Here is a 23,778-nt window from a genome sequence, read left to right on the forward strand (position 1 = left end):
TGTATAAAAAACATGTGACTGTATTTTTTTAGTTTTAGTTAAACATCCTCCAAGACCAGAAACTAATGGTAGTTCTAAAATGACTAATCATGTCATAGGGTAGCCTAAAGATTAAAAAGGAGAAAGAAAATCCTTGCAGTTCCAGTGTAATTTAGAGATGTCAAACTAGATTCGGTAGATCCAAGTTCAAGCCCACACTACGCCATAAAACTTGGTGGGTGGTCTTAGGCCTACTGATGTCTCAGTAGGACTTACGGCACAGAGCTGTTGTGAGGAAAAACTGAGGAGAGGACCAAGTACAGTGCAGTAGATTTGTTTAAGAAATTAGAAGATGTTAATTCTCCTCCTTCTCCATATCTTAATCTCAAGCACGTAAGGTACAAGGCACACGATTATGAAAATTAAAAGAGAATAATACTGAGTTCCATCCAAGGTTCATGCCTAGTAGAAATCTAAATAGAGGAACTAATCGTGTTCAAGGCTGAAGACTATATTCAAATACGAATTTTTGATCCTGGGCCTCAAAGCCACAATGGCAACAAAATAAAAAGGAGAAAAGGTTGAAAATAAGGAGACAGTTGGAACTATCTCAAGAGGTTCAGAAGTCAAAACAGCCAGTCCATCTGAGAGCAGCCTTAAACTGGAGATGGGACATGTCTGGAAATGCCCCTTCATCATGCAAAAAAGCAGGCTGAGCCTCCCCCTCCCCCTGCCAAGGCAACACATCTGTCAGTAAAAATGAGAGGCAAAGGGCTGGGGTGGAGTATGACGGAGAAAAGAGCAAACCTTAGGCAGAGTTGCTTTTTAAGTGAACATTGCTTTCTGATCCCATGAGAAGCCTAAATCTTCCTCCTTAGCAGCTTTCTTTCTGCACTCTTGCTTCAGCTAGGAATTTTGTTAGTAATGAACGGATGACTTATGAGGGAGAGAAAGCCAAGACAAGTTTCCTCTGTCTTAGGAAAAGAGTTAGCAACTTCTGGGACTTCAGATGTTAGTGAACTAAAACTTCATTCAGCCCTAACCAGCATAAACCACCGGTGAAAAAGGCTGCCATTTGCAGCCCACCAACATCCGGAACTCTCCAAGTTGCCCATCCCTGTTTTAAACATTCATCATAACTGTCTTTGTTTACCAAGATACAGGGAAACTGCCCAGGTCTCATGCAGCTGCTAACCACACGGAGTAATGTGTGTAATGTATGCAAACCCTTTGTATACTAGGCTATTAGTTCTGGATTTATCAACCACCACACCTTTATTAGCAAGCTGTCTTTTCCTGAACCTTAAATTTCATGCAGTGAGAGTTTCTGTTCTCACAGAAAAACAGACCTGCTTCTGAAACACATTTTATTTCCATTCTCTGGTTGCCTTGTGAGCCTTCTGTCCCTTACGTACCCCATCCCAAAAGGCATACAGCAAAAGGCATATAGCTAGATGGAAATATACTTATAAATCGCTGCATCCGAAAGAGAACATGTGCATATTCAGCTGCTAGATGTGGGGCACATGGTCACCTTCTCCCAGCAGCAGTCTCAACCTTTGCAGTGGGCTACCTCGAAGACAAAGGTCTGGTGTGGTATGCAAAGCAGTCATTGTTACACTAGGTTTATGTCCACTGAATGAAATTAGCAAGGCTTCCATATACAAGATACATCTGCACATTATAGTGTTTATCATATAGTGGCATCTATATATACCTGGACATTTATCTGCAATGTCCCGGAAAATGTGGTGGGTTTGATGAGGTTTCAACAAACCTGGAAGCACTAAATTTGGACCTGAGTTCATTCACTTGAGGTGGGTGGCAGCACACCTTACTGAATGTTCCCCCATACCTAGCCATCAAAAAGGAAAGAAAGTGCTCTCACACAGGAAGCTAGCAGGTCAGTGGAAAGCTTAGGGAATGGCGACTCTTGAAGGAGATGAAATGTGGAAGGACTCTGAAGTTTCATCTGAAGATGCCAAGACTAGGCACAAGATCATGTCAGATAAAAAAAACCACCCTATTCTTAAAAGTTAATAATAGTGTGATGCTACACAGAACTGTTGTATGCTACTTTTCAAAATTTTAAAATTAGTCCTAAAATCCAGTAACTCTAAAATCCAGTAACTAAAAGCATGAAAAGCTATGTATCTGACAAAGCATAACTACTGTTTTTACACCATAAAGAAAAATGCTGACATCTAAAAATTCAAAGGAACTATTTTTGTAATATTACTGCAGAAGATATGTCAAAGTGTTCTACATTTTTCCTAAGAAGGACTTCAAAGCCATTTTTGCTTCTTCTTTTATATTAATTGTTGTAAGCTGCCCAGAAACCTTTGGATAGTGTGGGCGACATATAAGTTAAATAAAAATAAATAAAATAAAATATATATTATATTATGCTGAGTAAAATAAACAGTGACATAGAACTAGTGCTATTACAGGTTTTACATTGTCAGCAGATCCAACTCTGGATCTAGAAATCAATCTCCATAAATGCATGTCATCAAATATTATTCATAATCTAAACATTATTTGTTTGTACAAAAACTTGAATACATGGTTAGATCACACGTTTCCTGCAAGATTGAAAGTGTCTTGAAAATCACTGACTATGCATGATGTATAGTCGGTGCTGTACAAAGCAGTGCTGTATTGCAGCAAAACTATTCAAGATTAATCAATCCCTTTATTTGTATATTGTTTTTCTACACTCTGCTCGTTGAAAGCAGTTCACAAAAAGGCAAGACAAAAACAACGCATACTTAGCACATATTCCATTAAAATAAAAACACTTTTGTAAGACACACAGCATAAAACATGAACATCAAAGTACTAAAAGATCGGTATCAAAGAATCGGAACAAAGCAGCAATATTAAAACAATTCCAAACAAAGCATTCATGTTAATTCCATGAGCAGTTTAAATGATCTGAAATACAATGTGGCCTTTGCGAGTTAGCAGAAAAAGGAGTGTGTGGCCTTTTAAAGTGTTTCAGGGGAGGCAGAGCTAGTTTTTAATTCCAGGAATTGACAGGAAGAGAGTGAAACAGTCCCTGGTCTAGATGGCAAGCAGCTGGCCACAGAGATTGCTTCTAGGCAGAGAGTTTGTTTGTCATTCTTGACATGAAGTTCTTGTTCAAGTGACACAAAGAGAACCATCATCACTACCATCCTATTGCCAAAATGTTGACTGGAAAGAAAAATGTATTCAGTGTATTTCAAACCTCTGGCAGGCTTTCCACTGTGCACCCATTTTTGCACTGGTTGTGAGATTGGTCACACAACTGGTCACACAACAGGGAGCCCACTGGAGCAGGGAGGATGATTACATGATTTCTTTCTGAACTGCATTTGACCAACAGGATGCTGACCTATATTCTTACTTGTCAGGACAATTTTAGGTAGACAGCTGGACAAGAGGAAATCTGAAAAGGCTGGAATGTGTTTTGCTTTCTGCTTCCTTGTATATTAGAAGGGAGAGTGCAATACTAAAGACAGGGAGCTGTGGAGCTTCACAGTTTAGTAAAGGTTGTCATCTCTTTTAATGAACACCTCTGTGAAGTGCTGCCATGCTGGCAAAATTTATAAAGCAGTATGTGTAGCAGATGGAGAAGCAAGGATGGGAAGAAGTAACAGAAGACAGATCTGGTTTAGAAAGGGAACCAGACGTATCTGGTGATAGCCTGTTCAGACTTATTACTATTTTAGTTGCTCAAGTCATCCAAAGAGCTAATTCAGCTGGCAGCTAAGAGATTCAGCTGTGAACCACAAACTCCATGCTTCAAATATTGCCTGTGTAGGGTGCTCACTTATGCATCACAATGAAAGAGGAAAACCTTCACCAAAAATAAAACAGAGAAAGACTGTGATTCTTTTATATAAAAGCTGCATATCAATGAAGTAGTATACTCTAAAAATAGTATACAGTGCTGCTTCGACTTACAAACTTAATTGGTCCCAGAAGACAGGCGTAAGTCAAAATGATCATAAGTCAAAGCACCATTTCCCATTGAAATGCATCGAAATGCAATTAATCTGTTCCGGCCGAAGGAAAAAAAATCACCAAAAAATTATAAATCACTGCAAGACTCATTGGAAACACGATTAATCCCTTCCAGCTTTGGGGGGGGGGGAAGAGAAGCAATCAAGCCTGCAAGACCCATTGGAAATGCACAGAAAACAAACAGAGCAGATTGGAAATGCACAAAGAACAAAGGCACCAGGTCGGAAAAGCACAGAGAACAAAGGAAGCAGTTAAGAAATGCACAGAAAACAAATGGAGCAGTTCGGAAATGCACACAGAACAAAGGAAAAAGCAGGGGATGCATGCAAGACCCATCGGAAATGGGGGAAAAAAACCAAAAAGCAACCAAAAACCCCAAGACCTATTGGAAATGGGGCAGACAAAAAACAACCAAACCCCCCCAAGACCCATAGGAAATGGGGAAAAAACACTCCAAAAAGCAACCAAACCCCCCAACACCCATTGGAAATGGGGGAACCAAAAAACAAACAAACCCTCCAAGACCCAGCACAGCACAGAAACATAACCCCCACTCTTGCAGTGTTTCACGCTGCAAAAACACCCAGAACAGTTTTTAAAAAGCAGAAAACAGCACCATACCTTATCAGGCAGCCTTCTCCAATCACACACTCCCTAACTCAGTGGTGGCAAACCTTTTTGGGCTTGCGTGCCCGAACTGGGGGGGGGGCAAAACCAATGAGCAGTGGGCTGCAATAGCAGCAGAAAGTGGCAGCTGCGGAACCAGAAATGGCAGCAGAAGGGGGAATCCCGGCACGGAGGTGCCTCGGGACCCCACTCCAGATCCACTGCCAGTGCCAGCTGCTCCAGATTCATCTGCTGAAGTGCCAGCACTGTGGCTGCAGCTGCCTTCTCAGGTTTGGCTGCACAGAGGGGGGGAGTAGCTGTCTGGCAACTTATCGCTGGCATGCTGGCGGAAAAGGTTCCGCGTGCCAGCTGTAGCAAGCGTGCCATAGGTTTGCCATCGCTGTTCGAATTGCTGGGGCGAAAGAGCTACAAAGAAGCAGCCTCGTCACCACCTACAGTTAGAAATCTGAATTGCCTGCCTTTTTCCCCTGCCTTTTTCTATTCGTAACTGGAAGCTCCAGCCGCAAGTAGAAGCAAAATTTTGCAGCCGGAGCTGGTCATAACTCGGAATGGTCATAAGCAGGGACGTTTGTAAGTCAAGGCACCACTGTACTGTAAATAATACTGCAATACACCTTCCCATTGTGTAGAAGATAATGGCCATGAGACCCATGTGCTTGTCCAGGAGCTCGATGCAAAAGAGAAGCTTTAAGTCCCCTGCAGTCTCTTACTACTGTGTCTTTATCACTGTGATAATGTGCATATGAAATGCACTGAATAAAATTCAGATTAAAATGCTAGGTATTATCTTCCTCGTCACAAGTACTACCTAGACTCTTTACAGTGGTGTAGCTATGCATACAAACATAAAGTGTTAACTGAGCAATTAGAGTTATTGTCTGAGACCAACTTCCAAAATCACAGAGGTACTTTTCCACTGGTTTAAAACACCCAGAAAGGCTGACAGGAAACAATAAAAAGGCAGGAAGACAGGAGTCCCTGAAGAGCACTGGGGCTTGTGTAGTTCATTAAGGCTGTGGAGAGCGCACTGGATAGCTCTTGTTACAGAGCATTTCCTCTTCATGGTTCTCCAAAGAATAGGAATGCTTTCAACGAATTTCTTACTTCTGATTTTGCAGTGCTAGCCAAACTCCAGTTTAAGGGCTGAGGGAAAAGGCTATGAAGTGCTGCCACCTCCTGTTATGTGTAAAACACATACAATAGAAGCACTACACAACTGGACAGTTAAAATTAGAACCCAAGTCCCCTTCCTAGTGCTTTAGCTACTTAAGAGACATTCTCACTCGGAGTTCCTCTTTCAATAGCTCAGTACCCATGCATGGATATTTGCAGACTGTGAATCCATCCTTGGAGAAAGATGAATTGGTATACATGTCTCTGGCAATTGTCAGAAAGAGCTACTAGTATAAACATCAGCAATATGGAAGAAAATAAAGTGTGATGAGTAAAAATCATTGTCCTTTTCAAAAATTTTAGGTTACTTATGTAAATAGCATCCCCTAACAATGCCTGGACTAAATGTCAAGGGGACCCTTTACCTTTAACAATGCCTTTCTTCAGCCACTCTGGACATGCATTTCACATTAAAATATTTCAAAGTCATTCCCCTGGTTTCATATGGACATTGATATCAAGAATATGAGATAATGCCCCAAAAAGATCAAACCAAAAGCCTATCTAGGGACCAGTCACCAAACTGTGGAACAGTACTTGATGCCAATCTCTAACATTGATGTTCTTCTTGTTCTAGAATAAAATCTACAATACCATTGTTTCTGTGAGGGATTTTGAAGTTACGTCAAGGGTGAATCTTTCACCATGTATATGTCTTCATTTCATAAGCACAACCCCTATTTTCCATGGAAAAGTTTTCTAATACACTGCTGCATGATTCCAGATTGGTATAGTTCTGTGCATTGGTTCAATGCACAATCAACTAAAACATTTCCCAGCCTTCTGCCCTCCAGGTGTCTTGAAGCTCCCACCTCTCCCAGCCACCGAGCTGATGCTAGCTGGGAATGGTGAGAGTTGAAATCCAACATATCTTGATAGTATTTGATTCAAGGAAGCTGGATTAACTTCACACCGTGCTTCAGAAGACTGAAATTTTAGTTTTCCTAAGAATCTTAGTAAATTGGTAAGCAATTGCTTATTAAACACACTTACATGATCTAACTAAACCCATTATCAGCAATGAAATAGCACAATCACAGACATCAAGTTCAAGAATGCTACAAACAAATATCTTTAGTCCCAGACAACACTAACTTTGGCATGCACCACGCATACTCAAATGCAATAGTTCTCATACGCATCACATACGCATCATGCCAATCACATATGTTAATTCAAAGCCCATTTAACACAAGCTGCTTCTTAGTTCAAATCGCACTCAGTACAAGGGGACTGAAGTGAAAAGAAAAGCTACCATACAGCTCTACAAAGGCATTTCTAATTATATATTTTACAGTTAACATATCGGCTAACGAATATCTATTCAGAAGTGAACCCCACAATGTCCCATAAGTAAACAACTGCAGCCAGTTTTCATGGTGTAGACCTGTGGCAGAATACGAGCATGGAGTCTTCAGGCCAAAGCTCACTTCACCTAGCAAAGGGGTTCCTTGTCAAATGAATATGTACACTATTTGGATAAGTAGACACTGGTGTATTTTACAGAACTGTTATTGTGATTACCAAGATAATACATATGAAATATTTTTTACCCAAAAGCACCATGTTGATGGCAAACACTGTTTCACACTCAAACATTTAATGGAGGATATTCTCCTCCCTCTTATTCCCTAGAAGCAGAAACCCAGCTCTGCTTCAATTCTCATCATGATCTATTTTTTACTTCAGACATCTCAAGCACAGCAGGAGATCCACCCATCCCCAATTTCCTTCTCCGAGCTTGTCCGCATTCAGAGAATAGAAATAATTGGGGATTTCAAAAATATTTGTAGTACATCCACATACTAAACAAATACAAATTTGCCTATATAAACAGACTTTTGTTCACAGATAACTTCCAGAACAAATATTAGAGCTGTTTTAGTCACATGATGAGTGAAGCAAAAATATCTCCCCCTTTAACATGGAAGTGCCAGTCAAACCACTAACTTTAGACTATAAAAGAAGGCTAAGACAGACAGACTACAGAGAGCAGGTAAGGTAACATTATACTCCACAGTAAGGATAGCATCATGTAAACCAAGGAAAGGCAACCTCCAGCTCACAGGCCATTTCCCTGTCTCACCCCAATTGTTTTCTTTCATTATGTCCAATGAGTGATGAGAGATAACAGACTATTTAAAGCCCAGGGAAGCTGTTGCATGGAGCTTTTTCAGCCCAAGAAGTATTTTATGGAAATTAGTTCTGCTTTGCAGCCTAAGGTGTATTTTGCAACTTGCAAAATTCTTCAACTGGCACTTAAGCCTGAGTACACATGCTTCCATTTGTGCTATGGATACCAGAAACCTGTTCACTAAGGCTTATGTCTGAGCAGACATGAATAAAATTGAATGATGCTTGACATGCTTTGAGCTTATTTCTTATTCGACATGCAGAGAGGAGACATGCTTTCTATGCCTGGTGGGAAAATGTCTAGACTGGTAACAAGTATAAGTGGCAGTATTCTTAGGTCTTGCCTACGCTCTTAACCTCCAGTCATTGCTGAAATGCAGCCCTCGGACCCTTTTCAAAATAAAATCTGGCTCTCAGACCAAAAAGATTTCCCACCTTGATGTAATACATTCTCCCAGTTGTATCTAGAGATCATAGAAAGGATATGATGAGTCTAACAGCAGCTGATAAAACTGTCTTCTTTCTCCAAGTATGTTTATATATATTAGCAGCCTCAGGTGTGCTTTGTCTGCAGCTTGAGAAATTCTTGAACTGGCACTTTATATATATGACACCATGCAAGACTATTTCTAGTTGTCACAGGAATCTTGAAGCAACACGATGTTCAACTATGTGATGTATCAGTTTATACTTAAGCTGCTAACCAACCAGTATAAGACTGCAAAGAAATGCAACACTGGCCAGAATCTTTTTCCTTATGCCAGACCATGTTAAGTCCATCAGGGTGAAACTCAATGGTGAAATGCTGCCACTTAAGATGTTTGGCCTTGTACTTCCTATTCCATACCAGTCACATGACTTGGCACGCAACAGGAAATACCCAATTCTTAGCTAGTAGCAACCTGCCACTGAAATTTATACCAATGGGCTTAACACCAATATACCGTAGTTATTCTATTCAATTCTGGCCACTAATGCCCAAACAATATTGGAATGGTAGGTACTATGGAGCAGTAAAACTCTGCTGCTTTATTGCACCAGCTTTATTGTAATGCCCAAATACTTGCGGGGAAAGCCTGCTATGTGGCACAATACACTTGTAACTTCTGTACAAGTCTGTGGAAAAGAGGACAGTCCCAGAAAACCACTTCTAATCAAATACAGGAGCAAACAAAGGGACAATATTGTATACTTGTTTCCTTGTTACAGAGTAGCTAAAGGAATACATATTTCTAAGGAAGGATCTTTACTAGGAAATTGACCAGAATAACTAAGGATACTTATTTCAATACATCAAAATATTTCCTGTTAAAATTGGAAACTAAACCATTCGACAACATCAACAGGATATTCTATGGCAATGCAAAATATCTCAGAAATTTGAAAAAGAAAAGAAGGAAGACTCGTGTTTCACATGAGAAGGTAATAGTCATCAAATGAACTGCTTCAAATAAAATTGAACTCCCACATTTTCATCTAATCCAAATTATGAGTCACTCACACATGTGTTCACCTTACCTTGAAATAAAAAGGCTTTGCTGGCATTATGTAGTCCAGATACTTGTGTAACTCCAATAGTCATGTTGACGAGATCCAGTTCTGTGATAATATCAATTTGTAAGCCAGGGTCTGTGCCAAAGCCTACAACTGGTTTAAAAAAGAAGAGATAGTAAAGTCAGTTTTAATTTTTAAGCGAGCTATAATAGCTACAGAGTCTGTACAATCTCGTACAACACTTCTCCTACAAGTAACAAAATTGTTTTGACTCCATCAGATGATACAAATGCCCCATCCTTTCAGTTTTGGTTTGTTTTGAGGCTTCCTCTTCTCATTTTTAATTGTATTAGTCCGAACACAATCACGCACCATGATTAATGCCAAAAATATAACATGGTAAACAAGTGTTGAACAAGATTATTTCCACCTTGCAGGAAGAGAGGGAGGTCCACTTGCCCTGGTGTGGTCATTCCAGCTCTTTCCCTGCCTTTCAACACACAGGACAGAACAGGGGCTGATAAGAAGCACGGCTGCCAAACTCAAGGAGAGAGCCTCTAGCTGCCAGCTGCTGGTCCCAGGGATTGCCAGGGTTCCAGGAGGAAGATTAGGAGTTAGCTGCTGTGGGCCAAAGGAGTGAGTAGGAGTAACTGAGGGAGGAAGGTAGTGTGACTCCAAGGAGAGAACACTCTCCTCTTCCCTTTTTTTCTTCCCACTGCTGAGAGGCAAAATACTGAGCCCAAAGTTGTAGCTCAGGCCAAAGGGAAGGGACAGATGGAAGGAGGTGCCAGGTGCCAAGCGATGGCAGAAGGGGCAGCATCACCCCTCACCACCAACAACCTGTTTGCAGCTCCCTTCTTCATTATGGCCAGTCCCAGGTGTCTGTCAATCTCAGGGAAACATAAGCCAGGAACAAAAACTACCACTGCTCCAGCTTTGTTTTCTTTTTCTGCCAATGGAAGGGAAACTCTCTGCATTCAGCTCTTCTCCACAGACTGCTCTACCTCCCAAGCCTCCCAAGCACCTTACAGCTACTGCCTGTATTATGTTGTTAGGTTTTTAATTATACTGTTTTATTTATTTATTTTGCTCTTATCTTTCTAGTTTTTGAAGTAAAGGGTAGCCGTGTGGTCCAAAACAAAATATTTTGTTTGGACCACATGGCTACCCGTTTACTTCAATGGAATTGAGGATACCAAGAAATAGCTGCCACTCCCGTACCAAGAAGAAGACACATGCACTCTCAACATCAGCAGAGCAGGACTGCAACCAAAAGGTAATATTCTGGCTTTAATTCCACCCCAATTGTGCAATGAGTTTACTACTGAGTTTACTAAATTACCATCCCAATTCTCATATGAAGGACTCAGGTGTTCTGAGTCATGCATATCCCTGCCAAGCAGAAATGTATCTGTTTTGATCAAAGGCTAAATTGAAAGATGTGGTGTGTGTGCATGCAGGGCCTGTGCTTCTTTGTTTGGAGAACTACATATTGTTAGATTTATTCCACAGCTGCCTACATTTTAACTGTAAAACAGCAACCAGACTCCTGACTTTCATCTAGTAGACAAGCCTAGTGAAATCCATCTTGCTAAGAACTGCTGGACTTAACATCTATGAGCAACTTTCCTGGCTAAATCCATCTTGCCATGTATGTTCAGACTTTAAGTTTTGGACTTAAAGTTCTTCAGACTGCTACAGACCTGATGAAGTGGTGTTTTAATCCACAAAAACTCATTTATTGTATGATGATTTTTTAGTGGTCTGTAAAGGTATCGCCTATTTTTGCATTTGGTTTCTATTTTTTGTTTATTACTTATTTTTTATTGCTATATAATTTGCATTAACTTCATTTGTTTGTTAACCACCCGGAATAGAGCTTTGCACTAATCCGGCAGTATGTATGTATGTATGTATGTATGTATGTATGTATGTATGTATGTATGTATGTATGTATGTACGTACGTGCGTGCGTGCGTGCGTGCGTGCGTGCGTGCGTGCGTGCGTGCGTGCGTGCGTGTATGCATGTATGACTGACGTACATATGTACAGTGGTGCCTCACTTGACAACAATAATTCGTTCCATTCAAATCGCTGTTAAGCGAAATCGTCGTCAAGCGAAAGTAAAAAAACCCACTGAAATGCATTAAAAACTGGTTAATGCGTTCCAATGGGAGAAATACCTCATCGTCCAGTGAAGAACCGCCATAGGGGAAGCCATTTTCAATCTCTGTCTTCCGGAAATAGATCCGGAAAACAGCAGGCGGCCATGTTGAAAACCCGAGGATCAGCTGTAAAGATTGTCGTGAAGCGAAAAATCGGTTCCCGAAGCAGGGAACCGATCGTTGTAAAGCGGATTTTCCCCATTGAAACATCATTTTGCGATCACTGTAGCAATCGCAAAAACGTCATCATTAAGCAATTTCAGCATCAAACAGGGTAATCGTCAAGCGGGGCATCACTGTATGTATGTATGTATGTATGTATGTATGTATGTATGTATGTATGTATGTATGTATGTATGTATGTATGTATGTATGTATGTATGTATGTATGTAATATGCATACTTATGTATAAATAAATAGTAAGTAAGTAAGTAAGTAAGTAAGTAAGTAAGTAAGTAAGTAAGTAAGTAAGTAAGTAAGTAAGTAAGTAAGTAAGTAAGTAAGTAAGTAAGTAAGTAAGTAAGTAAGTAAACTTTTGAGAACTAGAAAGGTGGCCATCATGATGACAGACACAAATACTGGATAGAGAATTTCATGATATTTTGGACAAGTAATTACTATGTTTAATGACACTTTCTATTACTGAGATGTGAAAGTCTTAAACCATCCCACTAAGGCACTTTAGTCTGTATAATATTAGCCATATCTCTCATTTACTAGGATTCACTAGATAGTCTAAATTTTACAGATATTAAAAGCATGATGCCGTGCCTTTTCTAGCTCCAGCTTTCCCAAAAGACAAGAATGCACCACTGCACCAGAACAATTTCAAACAATCATTTGATGCTCCAGTACACGATGCACATTGCATGCTTTTTCCTGATAACATCCCAAATGGACCCTTGTATTTTTCCCACTTAAGACATACCAAGCTCCCAGCATAGCAAACTGGCACGTTTTGCAAGATAGTAAATGCAAAAGTTGTCTTTTTCAACTCTGTGATATTTGCAGCTCTTCTAGTTAAGGTCCCACATCCTCTAGAGAACTGTGCATGGCAATAATTCTCATGCCCAGCACCAAGGTGGTCCTGTAACACATCTGCACCAACAAACCTGTTCTCTTGTACTTGCTCTAAGACGTAACTGTGCACAAACCGGAGAACTCCAACATACATACATAACAAGGATTCAAGGCAAGAAAGACCTCATCCAAGCAGGCAGGCAACAGCACTGTCAAAGCTGACACCACTCATCTGTTCAGCAAATACAAAAGATACTTAGATGTACGTGTGCATTTGCCACCAACTAATAGCTCTGGGTTATAGTCTCAGACTCTTGAAGACCTGTTCTTTGGTTTTCTAACCTTTAGTACTGGATCAGCTATTCCAAATGCTATAGGGCAGTGCAACTGTCTCTTTGGGGCAAAAAGAAGAAGATGGAAAGCAAGCCAAAACAAAGCAAACAGCTATCAACAGTCAGTCTATCCTTGAATTGGCAGCAAGCTTTTCATTCCCTGCACAAGCAGCTGTGGTGATACTATCCCCAACTCAGCTCTTTTCACCTCTCACTTGGCTAAGGCAATAAGAACAGACATCAATGTCTGTTTCGGCACTTTCCTACAACACTCGAGATAAGCAAAGTAATGTACAGGAAAAGTGATACGCATAAGTTTTCCTGTATCAAACTACAATTTTCCTGCAAACCATAGGCAGCCCACAATTCCCTACACTGAAAATCATTTCAACAATTTTATTGGCTTAAAAAATTCTCGTTCCAATTTTTAGATAACACTAGAACAATATAGATGAAACTCCATCATTCTTTTTCTCTTAAGAAAACAATGGGCTTTCAGGGGAGGGTGTTTAAAACCAAACTGTTCAAATGGTCTCCAGGACAAAAAGGCATATTGGTAAGACACAAAACTGATCTTGAGCCAAAAACCATAGGGAGGAAAAAGGGATCCACAACTTTTTCCAACCACACTATAACCCACTGCCCATCATTCAAACTTCTGTATGCTAGAGCCTCTCATCTCTCAGTCTTACTAGCCAAGAGACACCTGATAATTTATGAGTTGTGGGAAATTTCAGTTTTTTCCTCTTATCATTAGACTGCTGTTTAGAACATTTTCTGGAAAATGAAACCCAAGTACAGAGCAACTGTAGCACAACATTTATATAGTGCTCTAACACAGTGGTTCTTAACGTGGGCAATAATGCCCCCCAGGGGGCAATTTCATTTTTCAGGGGGGCGGTAGAACGAAAAGGCGCGGTGTGGGGGCAAAAGAATAGAAGGGGGCGGTAGGGGGGGCGCTGGAGTGAGCCAAATCTGTGAAGGCGACTGCAGCCGCAGTGCTGGCAGTAGATCCGGTGCTGCTGCTGCCGCCAGATGATCCAGCTCTTTCTACCTGCCACGTCTCACCTTTCTCCTTTAGGGGAGCAGTGAGTGTGGATCGGGTAGAAGGAAAGGGTCTCTTGGGTTCTCATCCTCGCCCCGTGAAGCGCTGCCTCGCACCCGGGTGGGGAGGGACACTAGGTAGGTAGGTAGGTAGGTAGGTAGGTAGGTAGGTAGGTAGGTAGGTAGGTAGGTAGGTAGGTAGGTAGGTAGGTAGGTAGGTAGGTAGGTAGGTAAGATATCATCACCTCAGGGAGGGGGGCGATGATAACTTCCTCAATGGCTCAAGGGGGCGTTTCTTTCAAAAAAGTTTAGAACCACTGCTCTAACAGCTTCCATACACCAGAGATGGGGAAAGTTGCTTCTTGGCCTATAACTGCCAGAATCCCACAGTCAGCATAGCTACATCTGAGAATTCTAATCTACAAAAATTTATTGCCCGTCTTTGTTATGTAAATAGCTGTATTCAATTATAAAAATTATAAGTGCAACTCTTGTTTATTTATTTAAAATATTTTCCCCCTGCCTTTCTCCTTAAAGGACCCAATGCTACTTACATTATTAAAATGATAATATTTAAAAGCTAAAAGCAGTTAAGTCTACAAATATTTAAAAAGAACTAGACAAGTATTATAATAACAACTGTAAATAAAGTCAATATTAAAAATATTTAAAGGCAACAGAGCACAACACTCCATTGAAAAAAACACTCTCCGACATCTAGTCACCAAGAGAAAGCCTGCCTGAAGAGAAAAGTCTCTGCCTGCTTGTGGAAGGACAGTAAAGATGAAGCCAGCCTGGCTTCCCATGGGAAGGAGTTCCAGAGGCAGATTAAGATTGTCATTGTCTTGCACAGTGGCGGCCGAGGCTGAAAGAGAGTGCCGCCTATGTATCCCTGGGTTTCCAGAAAGCTGAAGGGTGATGGGTGATACTTGAGGCGAGGAGTTGCAATCCTATACATTGTTTCTAGGGAGTAAGTCCCTTGAGGAACTGCAGGATTTAGCCTTTACATGCTTGTTAGCTATAAGAACTGCACTGTTCATTTATCAGCCAATAACCAACTGACTCATAGCACATACATCGACTTTTTGTAACAGCCCAGGTAGCCACTTCGGACCTGTACGTGTTATGCCATCCCTTATGAGCAAAGTATAAACTTAGGGCTCAGTCAAATGGTTATTTGTCCTGCCGTTTGGTGTACCACAGAGACAAGTTGGTTCACACACTTTTCCAGCAATCAAACAGTGTAACTCCTAGAGTGAAACAATATGTCCCCAGAGTGTCCATACTGGCACCTTTCTGGGCCCCTCTCAAGGGCATCTACTTTTTCAGTATGGGTAGATTCTAGTTTGGTCCATTTCTAGCATGTGAAATTGCTAGGAACAGATCAAGAAGCATTCCTTAAGGCAGTGGTCCTCAATGTTGGGCCTCCAGATGTTGTTGAACTACAACTCCCAGAAGCCTTTGCCACCACCTCTGCTGGCCAGGATTTCTGGGAGTTGAAGTCCAAGAACATCTGGAGGCCCAAGTTTGGGGACCACTGCCTTAAGGTGTCAAGGCTTCCTCCACTGTCAATTCCCAGCATTGTGCAGTGGCTCAATAACCGAGCCACTTCAGGGATATCAGCAAACTGAACACTTCTCTCTGCTTCTTGACAGAGGGACTGAGGAAGTGAGATGACCACTGCTGATGTGCTGCATCAATTAGATTAAATCTTTTAATATTCAGAAAACCTTTATTTCCGCTATATCTTAAATGGGTTTCCTTAATAAATAAATAATATTTATTTCCGTTTTATTTAACACCAGCTTCCAAAGTGGCTGGCTATTCACAAACTCTGCAATAGGCCAGAGCATTATGCTTGTAAAATGTTAAACAAACATAATAGGATAGAGGTGTAGAATGTGAGTCTCCAGCTCCTTGCAGCTCATGGACATTACAGAGGAGGCTTTAATGAAATCTGCAGATGTGGTCACAGAGTTCATATTTCTGTCAGACCAGAGCCACACTGTATGATCCAAGGCAGGAATGGAGAATTCGCGCTGCTTCAGAAACTGCAGGGTTGCAATCCCCACCCGGCTTAGAACAGCGAATGATGAGGGCTGCTGGGAGCTGTAATCCAACAAGACATGGAGAGCCACTTGTTCCCCATCCTTGATGTAAAAGCATACTGGTTATGCAATATTTAGTTAGTATTGCAGCATACTGATTATACAATATTTCATGAACCTCTGACAGTGGCAGACCACTCTTTTAAAGTTAACATAATAAGGGAGAAACTGAGAATTGGCACTGAGCAGGGAGTTGACTGCCTTAAAGGCCCCTTCCAAATCCATTATTCTATGATTCTATAATATGATATGATTCTATTCATGCCCATAGGTCAGCCTCAAAGCTGTTTCTGCATCTGTTTGGTCTGCCAAAAAGGACAGCAGCAGACTCATAAAACTGCTCTAAAGGTGATTAAACATCACACTTTTTTCCCAGAATCAACTGACAAAAGAACACATTAATGAAGCTAAATCTTGAAAAAAGAGTACCAACACAATGAATTATGTAATATGACATGAGTCTGGATTAGAATACATTATAGAAATCAGTCCTACTCCTGCTTTTTTCCCCAATGAAATCCTTAGAAAATTACACCAGAAATTAGTGGGAAATCCAAGCCATGAAATGAACAGTAAAATCCCCATTGATCTAATTGAACTACAAATCAAACATAAACATCCAACTACAGCGGAAATGATACAGATATTCCTGTGTATAACTAATTACTATAACCTCTTATCTTTAAGTTGTTGAGGGCTCTTTTCCTTATACTGGATTGTGAGGTAGCGACTCTATTTTATAAAATCTATGCAACTATAAAGTGGTTGAAATCCAGTAGCAGGTCACAACTAGGGTAGAACCACTGAATCAATGGAACTTATAGAGGAGTTCACTTGCCAAATCCCTACTGATTCAAATGGTCTACTCTCGTTGTGACTTACTATTGGATTTCAGCCAGTGTTTTATTTTCTTTACATATTAGAACATCTGTTCATATAAGAACAGCAATATTTTTTGCACAGTGTACAAAATGTTATTTCAACAAAAGCACGACTCCAATCACATGTTGATTTTTACAACAAAGAAATCAACTTCTATGATGAGAAAAAGGGAGGCAAATGAACTGACCATAACACAAGTCGATCACTCATTTTGGAAAGACACATTAAACGTACGGTTACATTTTATAGGTGCGCTGGATATATCTGCTTTTTCCAATACAGAGATTGATTTCTATGTCAGGATGGGAAAAGTGTGAACTATACAATTTAGATGTCAAAACCACACATACACAAAAATTAGACAAGTAATATACACTATATAATATACAGTATATGAACAACCAGATACAGAATCCATTTTGGAGACTTCAGATATTTACCAGCAAGCTAAGGCCCTATGTTTTCCACTTAACATATAGAAATTCTCCTGTCTGCACCACCAAGATAAAATCATTATTTCTGAATGCCTCCCAAAACCTCAGGAAAAGAACTCTTCTTTTAATCTCATTTATGCACAGAAGACTGAGCTTTAGAGTTGGCCTAAGGCATTATTGCTGTTCCTCCCCTCAACATACAAATTTAATAATAAAATAACTGATGAACTGGCGTACTACCTAACTGGCGCCAAAACCACAATTACATATTGGTTTCGAGAAAATGCAGGCCATAAACATGCCTTTGTGTATATGATGTTTTGACATAAATGAGGTTGAATTCTCAGTCACCTATCACTAGATACAGCTCTCAAGGTAGAGGGCAGAGGAATTCCATGAGGAGATACTCAGGAGCACAACCACTGAAACCACGGTTACAGAGAAAGCAAGGTGCTAAGAAGCAATGGATAGCAACCAACAGGCATGAAGGAAGAGAGACAAAGAGATGAAAAGATACAAGAAGAAAGATAACAAGAGCTAATCTTTCAGCTGCACTAAGATACCTGCTGCTTCTGGCTCTTCCTCAAAGCAGTTTCTGTCCCTACTGGTTACGGAGAAGGTTTAACTCTAAGAACTGGTGTCCGAGCTCTGTCTTCCCCATCTTCCTACCTCTTTGGTCCTTACTGTGATGTGTTTTAGATCAGAACTGTACTGGTGCTGTTTTTAACACTTCCAAGGAAACGTTCTGGCTAAAATGTGGGGAAGCAAACTGCTTAGAATAAATAAATACTGTATAAAGGAAGCAGGGCTCAAAGAAACGTAGAAAAAGAAAGAAAGAAAGAGGGAAGAGCTTGTGCACATTTTTGTCCAAAAAAAAGAGGGGGGTACCATCTTATAAGAAATCTTTGTTTTGACAGAATCACCTACCCCTCCCTGTAGGTCCTGGGGTCTTACAGTCAGCATCCACCAAAATGGTTTAATCATTTAAAAGTACTTCCAACCATGTGGAAACAGCTCCCGTCCAAAATAATTCCTGGATACACTTTTTTTATCCCACGGTGAAGACAGATTTCTTTCTGCTGAGATAACTGAATAAGAGAACAATTCCTCTTTGCTAAATCTAGAACTAAAGGAACTCCTCAAAGAATAGATCAGAAAATAATGGGAAAATAAATTCCCTCTTTCTTTTTTAAAAAGGCAAATCATGTAAGGCACATTTGCTTGTCTAAAAGTTGCTTTGTACCATTATTTATGTAGATCTTAACTACAGTGGACAAAATACCCCAAGCACACACTACACACTTCATGTATTGTTTCCAACTCAATGTTTGCTCTCCCATCAAGCAAACTGTAACATCTAAAGCATCCTTTTGTAACAATGTCAGGCCTTCTGAGCTATAAAGATAATGATCCCCAACCTCTGCCTTTCCCTGGTTATGAACAGCAACAATCCCAGCATCAGATAAGTTCTTCAACAGGATACTAATATTCTGCTTTTCATATCTGTTCAGTTCCCTTGTACTAGCTCTTGATATTGCATGCAGACACGCAAAACCTTGGGGTTTTTGAAATTAATAATTAATCAACACAAAAATTGCAGCTTCTGTTGTATAACCAGAACTGTTTTCCTCCTGGGGTCTCAAAGTCTCCTTTTCAGATCTTAAGGAAAAGCACAGACAGCTGCTTCATTTGCATCTACTGTCTTATACAAAACAAATGGACAAGGCAAGCCATTTCTTCCCTATAAATTAGAAAGAGCTACCGAACGGAAAATCATTTCCTCTAAAAATAGTACAAATCATTGGGTTTTATAGTTCATTCCAGTGGAATTCAAGAAGCCACATCCTGACTTTCTAGTATTTCTTAATTTTACCCCAATTTATATTATTCTGTGAAGAAGGAAGAAGATTTTGACCCATTAATGCTAAAGGAACTGTAGCTACTCCACGAGGTTAAGCTAGAGAGTTAATGATCATAGAAAAATCTCTTGAAATAACTAATTTAGGAAGAATTTCAATGCACATGACAGAGTTAACCATCCTTGTGTCATATTTGCTATCAAGAACTACGATGAGACCTATCATCTTGGTTGGATGGAAGATGAAAGGGCCAAGGATTCCCAAAGACTAAGAACATTCTCAATGCCTTGCCTCCTAAGTCTCGTGAAAGCATAACAGAATTTATGAGAACGAAAATTTCATGAAACTGCAATGTCTACACAACTTCTTGACAAACAGTACTATGAGTTAAAGCCCAGTTAAATCCAGTTCACGGGATCCAAGTGTGACCAAATGAGATGGATCAGACAAGGACAGACGCACTGTGTTCAAGGTTATGCACTTTTAAATGTCAGTGATTTCAATAAGGGGGCTGTGTTCAGCCTTTACTTTTCCCCACTGAAATGAATGGGTGTTTAAACCATTTAATCTTGTCTTGGCTGAATTGTGCCCAAACAGTGTGGATGTCACCCCCCACAGGCGTATCAAAATATCCTGCAAAATGTTTTGATGTGCTTTTGATATAAGTTGTTTTACAGACATTTTTCTTACTCTCTGTCCACTAGGAAAGCAAGTTACTTTATTCTGGACTCGTCCATGAAAGCTCACATTAAAATACAGCAGTTAGTCTTTAAGATGCCACAACATTTTTGTCTTATTTTTGTTTTATTTTTCTTTCATTTTTTTCCTGACGTACTTCATTCTCATTTGACTGGTTTTAAGATCCACACTGGAATATAAGGGTTGTTCAACATCAAAGTGAGTTTACAAGTGCAGCAATGTGAATGTAGGTTACAAGAACTAAAACTTACTGTAGCAGCCACCCCAAGGGTGCAAGATATTATAAATTCCTTCTGGTTAGATTTAAATTAACCTAAACCTTATGGCATAAAATATAGACTATCATTAAACCATATAGGTGTTGGGTTATCTATTATACAGTTATTTTGTTCATTTGAAATAACATCAACTTGGTCTTAAAAGGTGATTTACACTAGGATGTGAATGTATTAAATTCAGTGAAACTTAATAAGCATGCTTTTAGTGCCACAAGCTTTAGAATAACATAGGGAGAAGAGGTAACAGCATACAATGCAGCAATTTTAACTATGGAAGAGATAATTAGGCTACTTATATGGATAAAATTCCTTGAAAATAATCTAAAACTAGCGTTCTAAATATAGATCTCCAAGGTAAGGAAAACAAAAGAAAGAAAAACCCTGACTACTCCCACATATATTCTCCGCACAATGAGACTTTTTTGTTCAGCTTGAACATTTTTAAAGATATTTCCCAAGCTCTTCCTAACTATGCACACACAAGAGAACTGTCCCTATTAAGCTGTCCTTCTTAATTAAGGTGGCCCTGCCGGCACATACTTGGAAAAGGAAAGTCATAAAGAGAGCACCTCACACGATCTATCCCTTCATTCTGCAGGTTTCTGACATTATGATCAAGTTGCCCTTAAAAAGCAGTCTTCTCCAGTGAGTTAAACTGCATTCTTATATTAGCGTCAAAGACAGTTTCCCCTTCCCTGTGTGTGTGTATTATAACTCTGCCAAATTACTGCTGTGAACGGCAGCGCTCAGCAGAACACTCCACCATCATGTGAAATTAAATGCTTCGAGAAGCCCTTGTTTGATCAAAGGAATCTTTAGAGACAGGGCATTTGGTTTCCTCTAAAGTGGGTTTCACCTAACACTTTCCCCTCCTGGTACTTCAAAGTCTTTCGATCTTCCGCAAGCAAACAAAAAGTGAGATAGATGCCTGATAAAATTGCCTAAACTTTTCATTACTGATTCTTTGTTGGGGGTGGTGGTTTGGTTTGTGGAGGAAGGGGATGAAATACTGTACTAGGTTCTCCCTGAGTTTAAAAAAAAATCAGTTAGTGGACGGTAAGGAGGAGGAGAGGAGAGAGCAATTGAGAGCATCTCTCTCTCTCTCTCTCTCTCTCTCTCACACACACACACACACAAAGGAGAAGATTTGCAAAGCCTGCCTATCAAACAGAGCTCCCTGGAGTGTTGAGTTGTCGGATTTCCTCACATGACCGACACGTTCTTCTAAGTCAAGGCCGTCTGCACTGGCGAGGGTCGCTGCTGCCTCGGCTTTCCCGATTTCCAGCCCACCTTTCCTTACTCCCCCCCCCACACACACACACACCCTCCGGGAACAGCTCTGCTGGTTCCGTAATAAAGTCGAGCAAGCGGCAGGTCCGCCGCCGAGGCGAGACAATAAACGAGAGCCACCCAGGTGCAAAGGCTGGCGCGCAGGCAACTCCGCTTCTTCAGGAGCAGAGCGTCACCCTCACCGAAATCAAAGGGTAACGGCCAAAGTCAGGGAGACAGGGCGATGCTCATCTCGAGTCGTGATGCTCTCCGAGGAAAGGCGGGGGTCGCCTTTTTCTCACCTCTTCTCTTTCCCCCTCCCCTTTTCCCTTCCCTCCCTCCACCCCACCGCAGGTTCACAGGATGGCAAGCGCAATCCGGCGCCGGGGCTTGCCTTGGGCGATGATCAGATGCCGGGCAAGAAGCTCTAGGCCAGAAGGCAGGCGGTGCAGTGCGGTGGGGGGGGGGGGTCGGGCGAGCAGCCCCCGAGGCGGGGAAGAGAGGTGGGCAACGCCTGACCAACAGCCCCACCAGCCCGCCGCGACTTGCCTCGCCTGCCTTCCGCCGGCGGCCGGTACAGGCGGCGGCGCTTTCCTCCCGCAGAAGGGCTGGGCGGGCGCCGGAGCCGCCGGAGCCGGCCCTCCCCCGTCCGGAGAGAGTCCCCGGCCATTCCTCGGCAAAGTTTCCGAGTTGCGCTGACCGGCAAAGGAAAGGAGAAAGGGCTGGAGAGACCGAGGGAGGGAGGGAGGGAGGGAAGGGGCTGCGTCCGCGAAGGGCGCGTCTCCCTTCGTAGCCAGAGCCCGCACGATCCAGCGCCGCCGCCGCCTCTGTTTCTCCTCCGCCTCGGGTCGTCCTGAGTCCGGCTCAGCCGAGGCGACCCCAAAGCCCTCCCTCGCCCCTCGCCCGCGATCCCCTGGAGGGCGGCTCTCCTGCTTCTCCCGCTCCGGAACGCCGCCCTGCTCGCTCCGGGGCTCAACTCTCCCGGGGAGAGTCACGCGGGGCCGGGGTCCCACTGGGTGGGGAGGAGAAAGACACCGCGAAACATCAACATCATCATCATTATTATTTTAAAGGTTGGCTGGGGCGGGGGGGGACGGGGAGGTTGGGTTCTCCACAGCGTTCCCACTCCCTATTGTCTTTGCCACACACACACACACACACACACACAAATATGTGCGCGGAGCGGTCCCTCTTGGCACCTCGTCTCTCCCTCGTGCCTCCTGTCCTTGCACCAGGTGCCTCTTCGCGGCGTCGCCCATCCGCCCCTTCCCTGGGGCGGGGATCCCCCGTCCTCACCCTCACCCCGGCCGCCTCCTGCTTGGCCGCCGCCGCCGCCGCCGCCGCCTCCCCATCGCTGGGGCTCACCTGTCCTCGCCGCCGCCAGGCAAACCCAAACGCCGACGATCGCCTCCATCTGGGCTGCTCGCGCTGTCTTCCCCGCAGAGATCCCGCCGGGCGAAGGCTGCCTCCCGCTCGCTGCCGAGCATCAGAGCCTTCAAACTTGAAGTGCTTGTTTTGCCAGGGCTTTGGGCAGCAGCAGCAGCAGCAGCAGCAGCGACGCGAGCGGGGATGGGAGGAAGAGAAGCGCGCGCAACAGCACCGCCGCCGCCGCCGCCGCCGCCGCCGCCACCAGACCTGCTACCCTGGAAGAGCCCACGTGCTCTCCGTGGGGATGGTGCCCGGCCCAGACGGCCGCTTCCCGTGGGGCTCCGCGCCGCCCGCCTCCCCACCCCCACCCCCCCGCCTGACGCGCCCGCTTTGTTCGCCTTGCTCGCCGTCCACGCCCCGGCCGCCTCCCGTACCGAGCCGTGGGCAGCCTCGAGGAGAGCGGCTCTTGTCAGCTCGCCCGTGGGGGGGGGGGGATGCGCGCGCGCGGGCGCGCCCCCCCGTTTCTGGAAGCCTAATGGATCGGTCTATAAACCGCGATCACCCCCACCCCTTGCCCAAAGCGGGGGGGGGGGGTTAAGAGGCATCTCTGGAAAATCAAATAAATAAATAAAATCAAACTGAGGAGGAAGGATGCTATCAACGTCTGACCAACTTAGTCAGAGGAAGGAGTCTGCTGCTGACATCTTTCTTGAGCGATGCGGGAGCCCAAGAGAAAAAAAGGGGGGGGGGGCGGAATAGTATCGTTCTATTCTTTAAGGCAACCAGAACAATCATCCTTCTCTAGTCCCCAATGTGAGCGCTCGTTTGCGTCTTACATAAATGAGGGTTACATCCCATGCGCCCGATGAAGCACACTCTAGTCTACGAAAACGCGTCTCGTC

At 42.6% G+C, this 23,778-nt stretch overlaps 1 protein-coding gene across 4 annotated transcripts in view; it reads right to left on the reverse strand.

The window, feature by feature from the left end:
• NELL1 (neural EGFL like 1) overlaps window positions 1-23,215 on the reverse strand; it is a 670,736-nt gene extending 647,521 nt beyond the window's left edge. The window contains exons 1-2 of one of the 4 annotated variants that reach the window (XM_072985884.2): window positions 22,874-23,215; window positions 9,442-9,570 (exon numbers count right to left, since the gene is read on the reverse strand). In XM_072985884.2, coding sequence (XP_072841985.1) covers window positions 9,442-9,570; window positions 22,874-22,922 — 178 coding nt within the window. In that variant the 5' untranslated portion in view covers window positions 22,923-23,215. The remainder of the gene's footprint in view (window positions 1-9,441; window positions 9,571-22,873) is intronic. The other 3 variants (XM_072985883.2, XM_072985886.2, XM_072985885.2) reach the window with 3 other exon arrangements.
• Window positions 23,216-23,778: the final 563 nt, after the last annotated feature.

The sequence above is a fragment of the Pogona vitticeps genome, chromosome 1, assembly GCF_051106095.1.
Source record: "Pogona vitticeps strain Pit_001003342236 chromosome 1, PviZW2.1, whole genome shotgun sequence".
NCBI classification, from domain to species: domain Eukaryota; kingdom Metazoa; phylum Chordata; class Lepidosauria; order Squamata; family Agamidae; genus Pogona; species Pogona vitticeps.